The sequence below is a fragment of the Zosterops lateralis genome (assembly GCF_965231275.1).
Source record: "Zosterops lateralis genome assembly, chromosome: 1".
NCBI lineage: Eukaryota > Metazoa > Chordata > Aves > Passeriformes > Zosteropidae > Zosterops > Zosterops lateralis.
Window position 1 is genome coordinate 150468056 of NC_139762.1, and position 19889 is coordinate 150487944.

The 19889-nt window shown below is 58.4% G+C and overlaps 2 protein-coding genes across 2 annotated transcripts; one reads left to right on the forward strand and one right to left on the reverse strand.

Moving 5' to 3' along the window:
- The first annotated feature begins 2935 nt into the window (after positions 1 to 2935).
- On the forward strand, positions 2936 to 12398 carry GPT (glutamic--pyruvic transaminase). The gene is made up of 11 exons (XM_083874896.1): positions 2936 to 3192; positions 5458 to 5547; positions 5624 to 5732; positions 5806 to 5936; positions 7101 to 7344; positions 8342 to 8421; positions 8514 to 8650; positions 9308 to 9482; positions 10217 to 10372; positions 11469 to 11581; positions 12085 to 12398. The coding sequence occupies exons 1-11, from the start codon at positions 3001 to 3003 to the stop codon at positions 12173 to 12175; spliced, it is 1518 nt and encodes a 505-aa protein (XP_083731022.1). The 5' UTR covers positions 2936 to 3000; the 3' UTR covers positions 12176 to 12398.
- Positions 12399 to 12517: 119 nt separating this feature from the next.
- Positions 12518 to 19862, reverse strand: LOC310910623 (alanine aminotransferase 1-like). The gene is made up of 10 exons (XM_083863480.1): positions 19536 to 19862; positions 19010 to 19118; positions 18407 to 18537; positions 17537 to 17780; positions 16918 to 16997; positions 16306 to 16439; positions 15822 to 15993; positions 14593 to 14748; positions 13709 to 13821; positions 12518 to 13107 (listed from the first exon to the last, which is right to left on the reverse strand). The coding sequence occupies exons 1-10, from the start codon at positions 19710 to 19712 to the stop codon at positions 13017 to 13019; spliced, it is 1407 nt and encodes a 468-aa protein (XP_083719606.1). The 5' UTR covers positions 19713 to 19862; the 3' UTR covers positions 12518 to 13016.
- Between the last annotated feature and the right edge of the window lie 27 nt (positions 19863 to 19889).

The following is a 19889-nucleotide window of genomic DNA, read 5'->3' on the forward strand; positions in this document are numbered from 1 at the left end:
TGGGGACCCCAAATCCTGCTGGGAAGTTTTGGGATCCCCCAAATCCACATTTGGGGTTTTAGGACCCCCCCCACCCACACTGGGAACTCTTGGGGACCCAAAACCTTAAATGGGGTCTCCAGGACGCCCCCCCCAAAAAAAAAAAAAACCCCACAGGAAAATTTTGGAATCCCCCAAACCCACATTTGGGGTTTTGAGACCCCCGAAATCAAACTGGGAAGTTTTGGGATCCCCCATATCCTAAATGGGGTTGCCAGGACCCCCTCAAATCCCACAGGAAAGTTTTGGGGATCTCCCAAACCCACATTTAGGATTGTAGGATCCCCCCCAAACCCACACTGGGAACTTTTGGGTATCCCCAAATCCCACAAGAAAGTTTTGGGGATCTCCCAAACCCACATTTAGGATTTTAGGATCCCCCCCAAACCCACCCTGAGAACTTTTGCACCACCCCCAAAATCCCCTCAGGAACTTTTAGGGGACCCCAAAACCTCGCCCTATCCCCCAATCCCCAGCCCCACCCTACAAACCCTTTTTTTTTTTGGGGTGGCCCTTTATGGGGGCGGGGCTCCCCCAAAATCCCAAATCCTCCCCTTCCCTCCCCCTCGCCCCAATCCCGATCCTATTTCGGGCCCCGCGGCAGCTGCAGGGAAAGGTCAGAACTCGTTATGGGGTGACCCCTAAAAGGCTCCCTCCCGACCCCAAAAAAAACCCCAAATCCACTCCCCCCACCCCGGAAGGGAGTTAAAGGGGGAAAGGGTGGGGTTGTATTTGGGGTTTTGTTTTTTTGGGGGTGCTGGAAGGGGTTGATAAGGGAACGGGGCGGCCCTAAAAGAGCAACCAGAGAGGGAAAATGGGTGGAGGAAATGGGATTTGGGGGTCCTAAAAGGGGGAATTTGTGGAGGAAAGTTGGATTTGGGGTTTTCCCCTTTTGGGGGATCCTAAATGGGGGAATTTATGGGGGAAAATGGGATTTAGGGGATCCCAAATAGGGGAATTGAGGGGCAAGGAAATAGGATTTGGGATTTTCCTCTTTTGGGGGATCCTAAATGGGGGAATTTATGAGGGAAAATGGGATTTGGGGGATCTTAAATGGAGGAATTTATAGGGAAAATGGGATTGGGGTTTTTCCCACATTTGGGGCGGTTTTGGGATCCGGAATGGGGCAGACTTTGGGGAACCCCAGTGGGGAGAATTTATAGGGTCCTCCTAGTGGGGTGGGGCCTGTAGGGACCCCCATGGGGGAAGTTTATAGGGTCCCTAAATGGGGTGGGGTCTATGGGGTTTTATGGGGAGGATCCATAGGAACCCCCAATAGGGGGGGATTTATGGCGTGCCGAACGGGGTGGGGCCTACAGGGACCCCCAGTTGGGTGTTCGTGGGGTTTTATGGGGTCCCTAAATGAAGATGGTCTATAGGGGCCCCCAATGGGGAGATTTATGGGGTCTCTAACGGGGTGATCTTTAGGGACCCCCAATGGGGGAGGTCAGTGGGGTCCCTAATGGGGGGGATTTTTAGGGTCGCTAAATAGGAGCGGGTGTGTGGTGTCCCCCAATAGGACGGGGTCTATAGGGAACCGCAATGATGGGCTTTATGGGGTCCCTAAACGGGGGGACTCCCAGTGGGGGGGCGGATCCCAGCCCGAGCACCGCCCGTCCCATTGGGCTGCTGCCGCCCCGCCCCTTCGCCCTCAGCCAATCAGCGCCGAGTGGGCGTGGCACACGCTGATTGACATTGGGGGGGCGTGGCCAGCGCGGGCGCGACGGTTGGAGCCGCCGGGGGGCGCGATGTATGCGGGAACTTGGGGACACTTGGGAACAATTTGGAGGGGGGTTCTGTGGACCCGAATTCCCAAATCCCCGTGTCCCACCACCCTCCCGTCGCCTGTCCCCAACCCCCGGGGTGACACGGTCCCGGCGCCATCCCCGTGCCCGGTGTCACCGGTGCCATACCCCCGTACCCGGTGTCCCCCTCCCCGTGCCAGTTGTCCCTGCTGGCGGTGCCACCGCCTTCCCCCAGTGCCAGCTGTCACCGCTCCCCGCTCCTGGTTGTTCTCTGGTGTCCCTGCTGTCCCTGGTGCCACCCTCGGTGTCCCGGTGCCACCCCTGTCCTTTGCCCGCTGTCCCCCGCTCCTGGTGTCCCGTTCCCGGTGTCCCGTTCCCGGTGTGCCACCCCCGCTCCCAGTTTGTCCCGGTCCTTGTCTCCGCTGTCACCCCGTTGTTCTCGGTGCTCCCGGTGTGTCCCGTTCCCGCTGTCGCCTGTCCTGCGGTGCCACCCCCCTTTTTCCCAGTGCCCCATTCCCGGTGCCACCCCCTTTTCCCAGTGTCCCGTGCCTGGCGCCATCCCCGTTCCCCCCCGCGACTCCTGGTGTCCCTGGTGTCACCCGCCCCCGCCCCCTAACCCTAACCCTAACCCTAACCCTAACCCTTGTCCCGGTGCCACTCCTGTCCCTGTCCCCGCTGTCCCATTCTCGCTGTCCCATCCCCGGTGCCACTTCCCGCTCCCGGTGCCACCCCTGTCCCTGTCCTAGCTGTCCCTCTGTCCCGTCCCCGGTGCCACCCCTGTCCCTGTCCCATCCCCGCCGTTCCATCCCCGGTGCCACCCCTGTCCCTGTCCCATCCCCGGTGTCACTTCCCGGCTGCCACTCCTGTCCCTGTCCCATCCCCGCTGCCACTCCCCGCTGTCCCCGCCGCCCCCGCCGTCCCCTCGGCCACGTGCCGTGTCCCCTGTGTCCCCCCCCGGTGCCCGTTGCCCTTCCGTTGCCCGCCGCCCGTTGCCCCGAGGCTCCGGTGGAAGGGCCGGGGGAGGCTCGTGTGTGTATGTGCTGTTTTGGGGGGGGGCGCGTGTGCGTTGCCGTGACCCCGGGGACGGTGTGGCGGTGTCACCCCGGGGGCGGTGTGGCGGTGTCACCCCGGGGGCGGTGTGGCGGTGTCACCCCGGGGCCGGTGTGGCGGTGTCACCCCGGGGGCGGTGTCCCCGCTGTCCCGGTGTCCCGGGGGGATGCTGCGGGCGCTGAGGGCGCTGTGGCCCCGCAGGCTCCTGGCCATGGCGCTGGCGGCGGCGGCCGGGGGCGCCCGGCGGGGCGCGGTGCTGACCCCCGAGAGCATGAACCCCGCCATCCGCCGCGTGGAGTACGCCGTGCGCGGGCCCATCGTCGTGCGGGCCACGGAGATCGAGCGGGAGCTCAGAGAGGTACGGAGACATTCCTGGGAAATATCCCGGGAATAACAGCCCAGAACCGGGACATCCTGGCTCAAACCCGGGATAACCCTCTCGGACCGGGATAACCCCCCCAGAACCGGGATAACCCCCCAGAACCGGGATAACTCCCCTAGAACCGGGATAACTCCCCCAGGACCGGGATAATCCCCCAGAACCGGGATAACCCCCCCAGGACCGGGATAACTCCCCAGAACCGGGATAACCCCCCAGAACCGGGATAACTCCCCAGAACCGGGATAACTCCCCCCGAACCGGGATAACCCCCCAGAACCGGGATAACCCCCCAGAACCGGGATAACTCCCCCAGAACCGGGATAACCCCCCAGAACCGGGATAACCCCCCCAGAACCGGGATAACCCCCCAGGACCGGGATAACTCCCCCAGGACCGGGATAACTCCCCAGAACCGGGATAACCCCCCCTAGAACCGGGATAACTCCCCCAGGACCGGGATAACCCCCCAGAACCGGGATAACCCCCCAGGACCGGGATAACTCCCCCAGAACCGGGATAACTCCCCAGGACCGGGATAACTCCCCAGGACCGGGATAACCCCCCAGGACCGGGATAACCCCCCAGGACCGGGATAACCCCCCAGGACCGGGATAACTCCCCCAGGACCGGGATAACTCCCCAGAACCGGGATAACCCCCCCTAGAACCGGGATAACTCCCCCAGGACCGGGATAACCCCCCAGAACCGGGATAACCCCCCAGGACCGGGATAACTCCCCCAGAACCGGGATAACTCCCCCAGGACCGGGATAACTCCCCAGGACCGGGATAACCCCCCAGGACCGGGATAACCCCCCAGGACCGGGACTCCCTCCCCAGACTCGGATATTCCCCCCCAAAACTGGGAGAATTTCCCAAAATCGGGACCCTCAAAACGGGTTTCCCCCCCGCCATTCTGAACCGGGACTCCTCATCATCCCGAATTTTGGGCTCCCCCAAAGTTGGCCTCTTCCCTCCTCATGAGCATCCCCAAAAATCGGGGATTAGCCCCTCATAAAAAAGGGGTTTATGCCAAAAAAAAAAAAAAAGAGGGATTTTATCACCAAAACCAGGTTTTATCCCCCCCAAAAACTGGGGTTTATCACCAAAAAAGGGATTTTACCCCCCAAAAAAAGGCATTTTATCCCAAGAAAAGGATTTTACCCCCAGAAAATGAGTTTTATCCCTGAAAAAGGGATATTCCCCCCCAAAACCCGATTTAGTTCCCAAAAAAGGATTTTTACCCCCCAAAAAGCGATTTCTCCCCCCAAAAAAGCGATTTTCCCCCCTAGAAAGGGATTTTTTTTCCTTAAAAATTCGCGGTTTTCCCAAAAAAAAGCGGGTTTTACCCCAAAATCCGGGGATCAACCCTAATTTAGGGTGTCCCCTGTGTCCCCTCTGTCCCCTGTCCCTGCTCCCACCTGGGACCTTTCCCACGCCCGGGGGCGGGGGGGCTCTTTTTTTTTTCTTTTTTTTTTTTTTTTTTTTTTTTTTTTTTTTTTTTTTTTGGGGGGTGGGGTGGATTTGGGGACATCCTGGCGGTGACAGCGGTGACAGGGGGTGAGGCCGAGGTGACGGAGGGGACACTCTGGGGGCGGTGCCACCCCCAGGGGCAGAGTCCGGTGTCCCCGAGAGTGGCCAAAGTCCGGCCGGTCACCTGGGCTGGGGGTGGGGACACGGGCACGCCCTGCCAGGCTGGCACCGTGTCCCCGAGGGCTCCCGAGTGTCGCGGCCACTCCCGGCACAGGGGACACGGCGGTGCCACCCGTGTGACAGCGGGGGTGGCCCTGGGTGGGGACAGGCAGGGCGTGACCCCTGACCTGTCCCTGTCACTGTTGTCCCTGTCCCCACCCGATTCCTGTCCCTGTCCCTGTCCCTGTCCTGGCCCTGCTGTCCCCATCCCTGTCCCCACCTCACTCCTGACCCTGTCCCCATCCTTGTCTTTGTCCCCATCCCTGTCCCCTGGTCCCTACTCCTGTCCCTTGTACCCATCCCTGTCCCCATCCCTGTCCGTGCTGTCCCTGTCCCCTATCCCTGTCCCTTGTCCCCGTCCCCATCCCTGCTGTCCCTGTCCCTTCTTGTCCCTGTCCCCACTCCTGTCCCCTATCCCTGTCCCTTGTCCCCGCTGTCCCTGTCTTTATCCCTGTCCCTACCATCCGTTGTCCCCGTCCCTGTCACTATGCACATCCCTGTCCCTTGTCCCCATCTCCTGTCCCTGTCCCCGCTGTCGCTGTCCCCCCAGGGTGTCCCCAAGCCCTTCACCGAGGTGATCCGGGCCAACATCGGTGACGCTCACGCCATGGGCCAGCAGCCCATCACCTTCCTGCGCCAGGTACGGCCTCGGGCTCCGCGCGGGGACAGGGGACAGGGGACAGGGACACCCCTTAGTGTCGCTGTCCCCTCCTCAGGTGGTGGCGCTGTGCCTGTGCCCGGAGCTGATGAAGGACCCGGCGCTGCCCAGCGATGCCAAGGAGCGGGCGCTGCGGCTGCTGGCGGCCTGCGGCGGGCAGAGCGTGGGTGGGTGTCCCCTCCCCCGGGCCGGTGTCACACTGTCACCTGGGTGTCACCAGGGCTGTCCCCCCCTCCCCAGGCTCGTACAGCGCCAGCCCCGGGCTGCAGCTGGTGCGGGAGGACGTGGCGCGGTACATCGAGCGGCGCGACGGTGTCCCCGCCAGCGCCGACGACATCTTCCTGTCCACCGGCGCCAGCGACGCCATCGTGGTACGGCGACACGGGGACACGGGGACACGGGCCACCCTCCCTGTCACCGCGGGGACAGCGGGCGCGCTGCCACCCCCGGCCGTTCCCACGGCGGCCGGTGACAAAGGGACCTTTGTGCCGCTCCTGGCAGGGGTAGAGCCGGGGGGTGGTGGCACTTGGTGGCGTGTCCTGGGGACAGTGCCAGCTCCGGAGTGTCCCCCGCGGGGTGTGAGGGTGGCACCGCCTTGTCACCGAGGCCGGCTGGCTTGCCGGGATCGTGGTGGCGCTGTCGTCCCCGAGTTGTCCCCGGGGCGTCCCCAAGTTCCTTGTCCCCTCGTTGTCGCCACCATCCTGTTCGTTGTCCCCACTGTCGCCTGTCCCCTCATTGTCACCGTGCCCACCCCAGCGGTGTCCCGAGGATGTCCCCTCACTGTCCCCTCATTGTCCCCATGATCTGATAGCCGCCCCATCCTGTCCCCTCACTGTCCCCACAATGTCCTAATGCCCACTCCATCCTGTCCCCTCACTGTCCCCTCACTGTCCCCACAATGTCCTGATCTTCACCCAGCCTGTCCCCTCATCATCCCCATGTCATCCTGATGTCCTCAACAGTGTCCCGATTCCCACCCTATCCCCTCCCTCACTGTCCCCAGGATCTCCCGATTCCCATTTTAACCTGTCCCCTCACTGTCCCCTGATTGTCCCCTCAGTGTCCCGATTGCCACTCCAACCTGTCATCTCATTGTCCTTTTAATGTCCCCAGGATCTCCTGATTGCCACCCCACGCCATCCCCTCGGTGTCCCCTCTGTGTGTGCCCTCACTGTCCCCTGTGTGTCCCCTCACTGTCCCCTCACTGTCCCCTGTGTCCCCTCACTGTCCCCTCACTGTCGCCTGTGTGTCCCCTCACTGTCCCCTCACTGTCCCCTGTGTCCCCTGTGTGTCCCCTCACTGTCCCCTGTGTCCCCTCCCTGTCCCCTGTGTGTCCCCTCCCTGTCCCCTGTGTGTCCCCTCACTGTCCCCTGTGTCCCCTCACTGTCCCCTGTGTGTCCCCTGTGTGTCCCCTCCCTGTCCCCTGTGTGTCCCCTCCCTGTCCCCTGTGTGTCCCCTCACTGTCCCCTGTGTCCCCTCACTGTCCCCTGTGTGTCCCCTGTGTGTCCCCTCACTGTCCCCTGTGTCCCCCCCAGAGCATGCTGAAGCTGCTGGTGTCGGGCTCGGGCCCGTCGCGCACGGGGGTGCTGATCCCCATCCCGCAGTACCCGCTGTACTCGGCGGCGCTGGCGGAGCTGGAGGCGGTGCAGGTGAACTATTACCTGGCCGAGGATCGCTGCTGGGCGCTCGACGTGGCCGAGCTGCGCCGGGCGCTGGGCGAGGGCCGGCGGCGCTGCAGCCCGCGGGTGCTGTGCATCATCAACCCCGGCAACCCCACCGGTAAATGGGGCTGGGGGCTGTGGGGTGGGAAACTCTGCATCATCGACCCCAGCAACCCCACCGGTAAATGGGGCTGAGGTGGGATCTGTGGGGTGAGGTCTGTGGGATGGGATGGCATCCATGGGGTGGGATTCTCTGCATCATCAACCCCGGCAACCCCACCGGTAAATGGGGCTGGGGTGGGATCTGTGGGGTGGGGTCTGTGGGGTGGGATGGGATCTGTGGGGTGGGATTCTCTGCATCATCAACCTTGGGAACCCCACCGGTAACTCGAGGCACAAGGGGGTGTGGGGTGGAATGGGATCTATGGGGCGGCATCCATGGGGTGGGATCCATGGGGTGGTGATCCATGGAGTGGGATCCATGGGGTGGTGATCCATGGGGTGGTGATCCATGGGATAGGATGGCATCTGTGGGGTGGGAGGTCTGGGGTGGGATGGGGATGTTTGGGGTGGGATGAGATCTACAGGTTTGGGTTATATGGGATGGGGTGGGATGGGACCACTGGACTGGGACCCCATGGCTGAACTGGGACTGAACTGGGACCCCAAAACTGAGCTGGAATCTGGGGGCTGGACTGGGACCCCAAAACCAGACTGGGACCCCAAAATTGGACTGACAACCCAGGATTGGGATCCAAGGGATGGACTGGGACCCCAAAACTGGACTGGGACCCCAGAAATGAACTGGGACTCCTGGGCTGGATTGAGACCTCAAAACTGGACTGGGAACCCAGGACTGGGACCCTGGGGCTGGACTAGGACCCCAAAACTGAACCAGGACTCCTGGTCTGGACTGGGACTCCACAATTGGACTGGGAACCCAAAAGCAAACTGGGACCCCAAAACTGAACTGGGACTCCATCTCGGTGCTGGCCTGACCCCCCTTCCTGAGTTGCAGCGTCCCCATGTCCCTTGTGGCTGTCCCAGGGTCTCCCCTGTGAGTGTCCCCACGTCCCCCCCTCAGGGTGTCCCCATGTTCCCTGTGGTGTCCCCAGGCCAGGTGCAGAGCCGGGAGTGCATCGAGGAGGTGATCAAGTTTGCCTACGATGAGAAACTTTTCCTCATGGCTGACGAGGTGGGCATCCCCCAAATTTTGGGGTGTCCCCCCAAATTCCCAGGAAAAACCCCGGAATTTTGGGGTAGCGTCCTGGGAATTGTCCCCCCCAGGTGTACCAGGACAACATCTATGACAAGGACTCAGCCTTCCACTCATTCAAGAAGGTGCTGATGGAGATGGGGCCGCCCTACTCGGAGACAGTGGAGTTGGCCTCCTTCCACTCCATCTCCAAGGGTTACCACGGAGAGTGAGTCCCAGGAATGCCGGAATTGTCGCCTCCTGTCCCCACCCCGGGTGGTGGCCAGAGTCCCCCAACAGGGTCCCGTGAAAATGAGAATGGGGGAGGGATGTGGGATGGAGGTGCCACCACCCTGTGGATCTCCTGGGATTGGGGTCATGGGTTGTCATGGATGTCATGGACTGGGGACATGGATCTCCCAGACGGTGGCTGGAGGTGACATTGGGTGCAGATGTCATGATTCCATGGATGCCATGTCTTATCCGTGGATTCCCATCCCAAACCTCCATCCATGGGTCCTTCATAACTTCCCATCTGTGGATCCCATCCACAGATCCATGATTCCCATCCGTGTATCCCATCCATAGGTTCTCATCCATGGATTCCCATCCCAAACCAGAATCCATGGATTCCCATCCCAAACCCATCTATGGGTCCTTCTCCATAGGTTCCCATCCATGGATCCCTCCCTATAGGTTCCCATCCATAGATTCCCATCCCAAACCCCATCCATGAATCCCACCTGTGGATCCCACCCCCATCTCCCCCCCGTGGCCTCCACTACCGCCCCCATCCCCGTTTCTCCTCCCCTCATGGATTCCATCCCTGTTTCCGGCTCCCTCCATCCCTCCCCTGGGTGATTCCTGCCGCGGGGAATCCTGGCAGGTGCGGGCTGCGGAGTGGGTACGTGGAGGTGGTGAACCTGAACCCCGAGGTGAAGGCAGAGCTCTCCAAGCTCGTGTCCGTCCGTCTGTGCCCGCCGGTGCCCGGGCAGGTGGTCCTGGACACCATCATGGACCCACCCAAGCCCGGAGATCCGTCCTACGAGCGCTTCCAGGCTGTATGGGGCACCGGGAATTGGGATCCGTGGGATTGGGATCCATGGGATTGGGATTGGAGCCATGATCATAGATCTGCCCAAGCCCAGAGATCTGCCCTATGAGTCCTTCCAGGCTGTCCGGGACACTGGGAATTGGGATTGAGATCCATGGGATTGGGATCCGTGGGATGAGTTTGGATCCATGGTCATGGATCTGCCCAAATCCGGAGATCTGCCCTATAAGCGCTTCCAGGCTGTCCGGGGCACTGGGAATTGGGATCCATGGGATTGAGATTCAGATGGGATTGCGCTGGGATGCGGATTGGATTGGGATTGGTGTGGGGCTGGGATTGGGATTAGTATTGGGATTGATATTGGGATGGGATCCATGGTCATGGATCTGCCCAAACCCGGAGATCCATCCTACGAGCACTTCCAGGCTGTATGGAGCAGAGAGAATTGGGATTGGGATCCATGGGATTGGGATTGGGGATGGGGTGGGATGGGATGAGATAATGAGATAATGGGATGAGATGGGCTGGGATACATGGAATGGGATGGGATTAGATTGGGATGAGATTTGGGATGGGATTTGGGATGGGATTTGGGATAGGATGGGATAAGATGTGGTGGTTTGATGTCGGGATGGGATTTGGGGTGGGATGGGATTGAGGATGGCATTTGGGATTTGGGATGGGTGGTGGTGGTTTGATGTCGGGATGGGATGAGTCGCCAGAATTCCCGTTATCCCTCAGGAGAAGGAGGCAGTGCTGAGCTCGCTGGCGGAGAAGGCGCGGCTGACGCAGGAGATGTTCAACCGCACGCCGGGGATCCACTGCAACCCTGTGCAGGGCGCCATGTACTCCTTCCCCCGCATCGACCTCCCGCCGCGCGCCCTGGCTGCTGCCAAGGTGGGCACATGGGATAACGGGACACCGGGATAAACCGGGATAACAGGACACCGGGATAAACTAGGATAACGGGCACACCGGGTTAAACAGGGATAACGGGCACACCGGGATAAACCGGGATAACGGGCACACCGGGATAACAGACACACCAGGATAACGGGCACACCAGGATAACCCGGGATAACGGGCACACCGGGATAAACCGGGATAACAGGCACGCCAAGAATGGCAGGATCACAAACCGGGATAACAACCGGGATAATGAACCAGGATAACGAACCTGGATAATGAACCGGGATAACAAACTGGGATGGATGGGATAACCACCCGAGATAACAAACCAGGAACATCAGGATGGATGGGATAAACCAGGATGGATGGGATCCTCATGGAGATCCGAACTGGGAACATGGGGATGGGCGAGATCACAACTGGGATAGACGGGATCACAACTGGGACATGTTGGGATGGATGGGATCCAAACTGGGAATGTGGGGATGGGCAGGATCTGCACCGGGAATGTGGGGATGGGCAGGATCCCAACTGGGATGGACAAGATCTGAACTGGGATGGACAGGATCCAAATTGAGATGAACGAGATCCAAACTGGGAGGTGTGGGAATGGCCTCCATGGGATCCCAACTGGGATGGGCAGGATCCAAACAGGAAGATGCAGGAATGGGCGGGATCCCAGCTGGGATGAGCGGGATCCCAGCTGGGACATGTGAGGATGGATGAGATCCCAACTGGGAAGGATGGGATCCAAACTGGGAAATGTGGCGATGGATGGGATCGATCCTGATCCATGTGGGGATGGGTGGGATCAATCCCAAGAATCGTGGGGCACATTGGGATCAATCCCAATCTATGTGGGGTGTGTGGGATGAGCTCCCAGCCCCCTGTGGGTACTAGTTTATACCGGTCCATACTGGTCCATACTGGTCCATACTGATCCAAACTGGTCCATACTGGTCCAAACTGGTTTATACTGGACCATACTGGTTCATACTGGTTTATACTGGTCCATACCAGCTTATACCGGTTTATATTTATTCCCTGTTTTTCTGACCCTGTTGCTCCCATCCCGAATTCCCAGGAGAGGAAGCAGACCCCGGACATGTTCTTCTGCATGAGGCTCCTGGAGGAAACCGGCATCTGCGTCGTTCCAGGGAGCGGCTTCGGGCAGAAGGAAGGGACCTTCCACTTCCGGTGGGTCCCCACCCCAAATTCCCTGTTTTTTGGGAAATCCCACCCCAAATTCCCTGTTCTTGAGAGATCCCATCCCAAATCCCCAGTTCCCGGGATTCCCATCACAAATTTCCTGGTTTTGGGATCCCCCACCCCAAATTCCCTCTTTCAGGGATCCCCCCACTCAAATTCCTGGTTCTCAAGATCCCCACCCCAAATTCCCAAATTCCCTCCCCTGAAATTCCCTATTTTTGGGATCCCCCAAATTCCCAAATTCCCTCCCCCACACCCAATTTTTACACCCAGTCCACAATTTTTTTGGGGGAAAAGAAAAAAACAGGGAAAAACGGATTTTCGCATCATGAGTGGAATTTTGGGGTGGATTTGGGAATCCCCAGGAGGAAAAAAAAGGGAAAAAAGGGATTTTTTGGGGCCCAGGGTGGAATTTTGGGAATCCCAAATTTTTTTTTTTTTTTTTTTTGGAATTTCGGGGTGGATTTGGGATTTTTTTTTTATCCCTCCAGGATGACCATCCTCCCTCCCACGGAGAAGCTGAAGATCCTCCTGGAAAAGCTCAGCTCCTTCTACACCAAATTCGTCCAGGAATTCTCTTAATGAGGGTGGTGGCATCGATGTCCCCCCCCGCCCCGATGTCCCCTTCATTGTCACCTTCCTGTCATCTCCTCTCCAAAATTCCCACCGGGCCCTGGGTGGTCTCCAGGTGTCTCCCAAGTTTTTCCTGCCCTTTTTTGGTTTTTGGGGAATTCTGGGGCAGGTCCCCACCCTCTCCCCCCTCAGCATTGTCCCCGTGTCCCCAAATAAAGTGACGGTGACCAGCCGTGGTGGTGGCACCTGTTGGGGAGAGTTTTGGGGGATCTGGAGTGGGATTTTTATGGGATGGAGGGAATCTGGGGGGGAGGATTTTACAGTGGGAGGATTCTTCCCCTTGGGAGTTACCCCTTGGAAAAAGGGGATTTTTGGTCCTGGATTTTATTCCCAGACTTCCAAATTCATTCCCTGATTCCCCCAAAAAAATCCAGCATTCTCAAATCCCAATCTCAGGTTCCCAAATTTTCTTCCAGAGCCCAAAAAATCCAATCCCAGTTTCCCAAACCCAACCCCAAATTCCCCAAAATCCCAATCCCAGACCCCAAATCCCGATCCCAGACCCCAAATCCCAGCCCAGACCCAAATCCCATGTGAGCATCCAAAAAAAAGATCGGGAATTTTGTGGGTGTGGCCGCTCTGTTGGAATTCCCAAGTTTTTCCATGTCCCATTTGGGGTTTCCAAGTGGGATTTGGGGTTCCCGGAGGGATTTGGGGTTCCCGGGTGGGATTTGGGGTTCTCAAGTGGGATTTCGGGTCTTGGAGGGATTTGGGGTTCCCATTTGAGATTTGGGGTCCCAGGGGGGATTTGGGGTTCCCGGGGGGATTTGGGGTCCCGGGGGGTCTCGGCTCAGGAGAATTCCCGCAGGAATTGCTGGTGGAAGTGCCGGAGGAGCAGCAGCGCCCGCTCCAGCACCGGCCCTGGCAGCAGCAGGGACAGCCTGGGGACACAGAACAGAGTCCTCAAATCCTGCAACTCCCAAAATTCCCACATCCTGAAACCCCCAAATCCCAAAGTCCCAGATACCCAAGTCCCTGAAAGCCAAAATCTCAACTTCCAAAATCCCAGCATCCCAAAATCCAACAGCTCCAAATCCAACACCTGAACCCCAAAACCCCAACAATCCCAACACCCAACATTCCAACATCCAAATACCCCAAAATCCAACATCACAAAATCCCAAAATTCCAACCCCCAACCCCAACCATCCCCCCCCGCACAGTGTCCCCATGTCCCCAGTGTCCCCATGTCCCCCCATGGTCCCCCAATGTCCCCCAGTGTCCCCAGTGTCCCCACTGTCCCCATGTCCCCCAGTGTCCCCATGTCCCCAGTGTCCCCATGTCCCCCCAGTGTCCCCATGTCCCCAGTGTCCCCCATGTCCCCAGTGTCCCCATGTCCCCCAGTGTCCCCATGTCCCCCATGTCCCCCAGTGTCCCCATGTCCCCCCCAGTGTCCCCCATGTCCCCAGTGTCCCCATATCCCCCCCAGTGTCCCCTATGTCCCCATGTCCCCATGTCCCCAGTGTCCCCAGTGTCCCGTACCCCAGGTGGCCGCTGTCCCCCTGCAGTCCGAAGTGGCTCCCCGGTGTCACCACCAGCCCCGTGCTCTCCTCCAGCCTCCGGCAGAAGAAGACGTCGGGCTCCAGGCCCAGCGCCTGCCCGGGGACAGGGGGGTGACACGGGGACACACCATGGCCTTGTCCCCACATGTCCCCACCGTGTCCCCACCGTGTCCCCGGGGTGTCCCCACCGTGTCCCCACCGTGTCCCCGGGGTGTCCCCACCGTGTCCCTTGTCCCACGACAGAGGGTTCTCATTACCCTCTCCCGCACTGTCCCCTCCTGCTGTGTCCCTGTCCCCTCTCAGTGTCGCTGTCCCCTCTCAGTGTGTCCCTGTCCCCTCTCAGTGTGTCCCTGTCCCCGCAGTGTCCCTGTCCCCCCTCAGTGTCCCTGTCCCCGCAGTGTCCCTGTCCCCCCGCAGTGTCGCTGTCCCCGCAGTGTCCCTGTCCCCGCAGTGTCGCTGTCCCCGCAGTGTCCCTGTCCCCGCAGTGTCGCTGTCCCCGCAGTGTCGCTGTCCCCTCTCAGTGTCCCTGTCCCCTCTCAGTGTCCCTGTCCCCCCTCAGTGTCCCTGTCCCCGCAGTGTCCCTGTCCCCGCAGTGTCGCTGTCCCCGCAGTGTCCCTGTCCCCGCAGTGTCGCTGTCCCCGCAGTGTCCCTGTCCCCGCAGTGTCGCTGTCCCCTCTCAGTGTCCCTGTCCCCGCAGTGTCGCTGTCCCCGCAGTGTCGCTGTCCCCGCAGTGTCCCTGTCCCCGCAGTGTCGCTGTCCCCTCTCAGTGTCCCTGTCCCCGCAGTGTCCCTGTCCCCTCTCAGTGTCCCTGTCCCCTCTCAGTGTGTCGCTGTCCCCGCAGTGTCCTGTCCCCTCGGGGCTCACCCGGGCGCGGCTCCGGGCGCGGGGCGGGATCTGGACGCGGGGGAAGGCGCGGGGACCCCCGGCCGGGGGCGGGCACCGGATCCCGGGGGCGCGGCCGAGACCCCGCTGGACCCGCCGGGCGTTGGCGGCCACGGAGCGGCGCAGGGAGCGGCGGTGCTGGGGATGGAGGGGCAGCAATGGGGGATTGATGGGGGATTAATGGGGGATTAATGGGGGATTAATGGGGGCATCGATGGGGGATTAATGGGGGATTAATGGGGGCATCGATGGGGGCATCGATGGGGGATTAATGGGGGATTAATGGGGGATTAATGGGGGCATCGATGGGGGCATCGATGGGGGATTAATGGGGGATTAATGGGGGCATCAATGGGGGCATCAATGGGGGCATCAATGGGGTCATTAATTACGGGATTGTATGGGATTGTATGGGATTGGGATTAATGTGAGTGGGTTTCATCAGATTGGGATTAATGGGATTGGGATGAGGATTGATGGAATTGGGATGGGAACAGTGACTGGCATAAGGAAAATGGGATAATTGGATAAGGGATTTTTGGGATAGTGGGATAATGGGATGGAATGGGAATAAAATGGGCATGGGAATAGGAATGGGAATGGGAATGGGATGGAAATAGGATGGGATCAATGGGATAGGATGGAACTGGGATGGGACGGGACTGGGATTGCATCAATGGGACAGTGGAATGACGGGATACTGGGAGAGTGGGAGAATGGGATGGAATGGGATGGGATAATGAGAAGGGATAATGGGACGGTGGGATATTGGGATAATGGGATATTGGGATATTAGGATAATGGGATAGTATAATGGGACAATGGGATAGTGGGACAACGGAATAATGGGATACTGAGAGAATGGGACAATGGAATAATGAGATGGCATGGGACGGGATAATGGGATAATGGGATCAATGAGATCAATGGGGTCAATGCGACAATGGGATATTTGGATAAGGGTATTGGGATTTGGATTGGGATAAAGGCATAATGAGGTAATGGGATTGGGATAATGGGATAATGGGATAATGGGATGGAATGAGATGGGATAATAGGACGTGTTAATGGGATAATGGGATAATTGAATGGTATTGAGGTTGGGATTGGGATTGATGGGATTTGGATTGGGGCTTGGATCAATGGGTCAGAGCTGGGATCAGGATTGGGATCAGGGTTGGGATTGGGATCAGGCTGTCACCCCTCCTGACCTCCTCCACGGCGTCCCCGGCCGGATCCCCCAGTCCCGGGGGCTCCATGGCCACGTCCAGCATCACCTGGCCCAGGATGGGCGGGTACACCGAGAGCCCCCAGGTGTGGAAATCCCTCAGGACACTCCGATCCACGTTCACCAGCTCCAGGAATCCTGCCCGGGCCCCTCCCCTGGCACACACAATTCCAGGAAAATTCCAGGGGTTTTTGGGGATTTTTTTGGATTTTTTTTGGGAGTTTTGGGGATTTTTAAAAAAAAAATATATGGGGAATTTTGGGGCATTTGGGGGGGGGATTTTTTGAGAAATTTGGGGGGGGGTGTTAATTTTTGTGGGATTTTTTGGGGAATTTTTGGCGATTTTTTGAGGATTTTTTAGAGGATTTTTTGGAGGATTTTTAAGAGGATTTTTGGGGGATATTTTGGGGGATTTTTGGGGGATTATTTGGGGATTTTGGGGGATTTTTTGGGGAGTTCTGGCTCACCCGGCGATGCCTTTGGAGAGGGAGTAGCAGGAGATGATCTGGACGCTGGTGGCCAGTGGCTCCCCCAGCTCAGCCAGGACGCGCCGGAAGGACACGAAGGGACACTCGGGGGAGAACGCCAGGTCCTGGTGAACCTGCACAGGGGATTTTGGGAAAAGAATTCCTAAAAAAATATGAGAATTCCAAAAAAATTCCAAAAAAATTCTCCCCAAAACAAAACCCCACACATTTTTTCCAAAAGAATTCACAAAAAAAAAAAAATTCTAAAAAATTCTCAAAAACAAAAGAAAACAAAAAACCCAACAAAAGAAAAAAAAAATTCCCCAAAAAAAGCCCCCCCCAAAAAATTCCCCAAAAATATCCCCCTAAAATTTCCAAAAGAATTCCCAAAAAAATCCCCCAAATTACTCAAAACCAAAATTTAAAAAAAAAAAAATCCCCCAAAAATTAAAAAAAAAAAAAAAAATTCCCCCAAAAATTAAAAAAAATGCCCCCCCAAATCACCCAAAAAAACCCCCCAAAAATTCTCAAAAAAAATTTACTCTCCAAAAATTCCCCAAAACGGCCCCAAAATTCCCAAAAAATTCCCCCAAACAAACGTTCCCCGCTGACCTCGTCCGCCAGGAGCAGCAGCTCCTCCTCGGCCGCCACCGCCAGCAGTGACCGCATGAGGGCGCCACTGAGAACGTGACCTGGGGACACCAACGGGGCACTGAGGGGACACTGAGGGGACACCCCAACGGGGACACCCCAACGGGGACACTGAGGGGACACTGAGGGGACACTGAGGGGACACTGAGGGACAGAGGGGACACCCCAACGGGGACACCCCAACGGGGACACTGAGGGGACACCCCAACGGGGACACTGAGGGGACACTGAGGGGACACTGAGGGGACACTGAGGGACAGAGGGGACACCCCAACGGGGACACTGAGGGGACACCCCAACGGGGACACCCCAACGGGACACTGAGGGGACACCCCAACGGGGACACTGAGGGACAGAGGGGACACCCCAACGGGGACACCGCAACGGGACACTGAGGCACGGACAGGTTGAACTGGAACCCAAAGGGAAACTGAGGCACGGGGCTGGGTTTACCCGACCCCTAAAGGGGAAACTGAGGCACGGGACAGATTTACCCAAAGCCCCGAGGGGAAACCGAGTCCCGGGCCGGGTTTAAGGCCCCCAAAGGCGCCCCGAGCCCCGGCCCCGGGCCCAGACTCACCGGTGGGGTCCCCGGGGTTGAGCACCCAGAGCACCCGCGGCCGGCAGCGGCCCCGCGCTCCCCGCACCGCCCGGCGCAGCGCGGCCACGTCCGGGGCCCAGCCCCGGGCCGGCTCCAGCGGGTACGGGACGGGCACGGCCCCCGCCAGCCCCGCGGCCGCCGCGCACAGCGCCGGGCCCGGCACCGGCACCAGAACCCCCGCGGGCAGCGCCGGCGCCGGGAGAACCAACAGCGACAGCACGTCCTGAACCGGGAACGGGATAAACAGATCGGTGCGATTAGTGGGGTCAATGGGATAACGGGGTCAATAGGATGATGAGATCAATGGGATCAATGGGATCAATGGGATCAATGGGCTAACGGGATAATGAGACGAGATGGGGTCAATAGGATAACTGGATCAATGGGGTCGATGGGATCAATGGGATCAATGGGAGCCATGGAACGACGGGGTGATGGGATCAATGCGATAATGGGATTATTTGGATCGATGGGATGGTGAGATTGATGGAATAATGGGATCAGTGGGATAATGGGATTGATGGGATCAATGAGATAATGGGATCAATGGGATAGTGGGATCACGGGATCAATGGGATAATGGGATCAGTGGGATCAATGGGATAATGGGATAATGGTATGGGATCGATGGGATGGGATGGGATGAGATGGGATGGGATTTTTGGGATTGATGGGATTTATGGGAACTGGAATGGAATTGAGATGGGATGGGCATGGAAGAACCACAGTGACAATGGCAACACTGCTGTCCCCTCGTCATCCCCTCGCCGTCCCCTTGGCCACCCCTCTCTGTCCCCTGCTTGTCCCCTCACCATCCCCTGGCTGTCCCCTGGCTGTCCCCTCTCTCACCACGATGGCAGCGGCTGTCCCCGAGCACGGGATGACGTTCTTGGGGTGGCAGGTGACGCCGTCACGTTGGGACAGGAAGCGGGAAACGCGCTGGGCCACGCGGCCCGTGACGTACTCCAGGTTATAGGAGCCTGGGCGGGGAAATCCAGGGAATTGGCCCGGGTCTGTCCTGGGGCTGTCCCTGGATTCATCCCGGGATTTATCCATGGAACAGTCCTGAATTTATCCATGGATTCATCCCAGGATTTATCCATGGAACTGTCCTGGGTCAGTCCCGGATCTGTCCTGGGTCTGTCCATGGATTTATCCCTGGATTTAGCCATGGAATTGTCCTGGATCTGTCTCTGGGTCTGTCCTGGGATCTGTATCCCATATCCCATATCCCAAATCCCATATACCACATCCCAAATCCCAATCCCATATCCCGAATCCCATATCCCAAATCCATATACCACATCCCATGTCTCACATCCCATATCCCATATCCCAAATCCCATATCCCATATCCCAAATCCCAATCCCATATCCCGAATCCCATATCCCAAATCTCATACCCCAAATCCCATATCCCAAACCCCAAAATCCCAAAACCCCAAATCCCACCTGGACTCCCTCCCTGCAGCTCCTTTAGGATTTCTCTGGCCTTTTCCTTCACGTTTTCGGGAATTCCATCATTGTCCAGGAGCGCGGGGTAGGCGCAGACCGCGGCCACCTGCAGTGACACCAGTGTCCCCAAATCCCAAAAATCCCCCAAAATGCCCCAAATCCTCAAAGTCCTACAAATCTTAAAAATCTTTAAAAACCCCCAAAATCCCCCAAATCCGCCCAAATCTCAAAATTCCCAAAAATCCCCCAAATGCCCAAGAATCTCCCAAAATCCCAAAAATCCCTCAAATCCCCAAGAATCTCCCAAAATCCCAAAAATCCTATAAATCCCAAAAATCCTAAAAATCCTCCCAAAATCCCCCAAATCTCCTAATATCCCAAAATCCCCCCAAATCCCAAAAATCCCCAAAATCCTCCCAAATCCCAAAAATCCTCCAAATCCTCCCAAATCCCAAAAATCCCCCAAATCCCCCCCAAAAAAATCCCCAAATCCCAAACCTTCCCCCAGGATTTTCCCCATTACCTGCCGCAGGAATTTGGGCGCCTTGGGGTGGCCCTGGGTGCCATCGAGGACAGGCTTGGGGACAAAAGTGACATCACTGCCGTGTCCCCCTCCCTGTCCCCAAATCCCCGAAATGGGGAATTCCGGGCCGGGAATTTGGGGACAGGAATTGGGGTCCCTGGCTGGCCTTGGGGACATCTGGGTGGCTTTGGGGACCGCTGGGTGTCCCCTGGGTGTCCCCTGGGTGTCCCCTGGGGGGGTCTCACCGGTGCCAGCTCCTCCTCGACGTCCCCGCCGCCCTCCCGCTGAGCTGTCCCCGCGGCCGTGGGGACACGGGTGTCCCCCGCGGTGTCCGGGGTGGCCATGGCGGGGTGG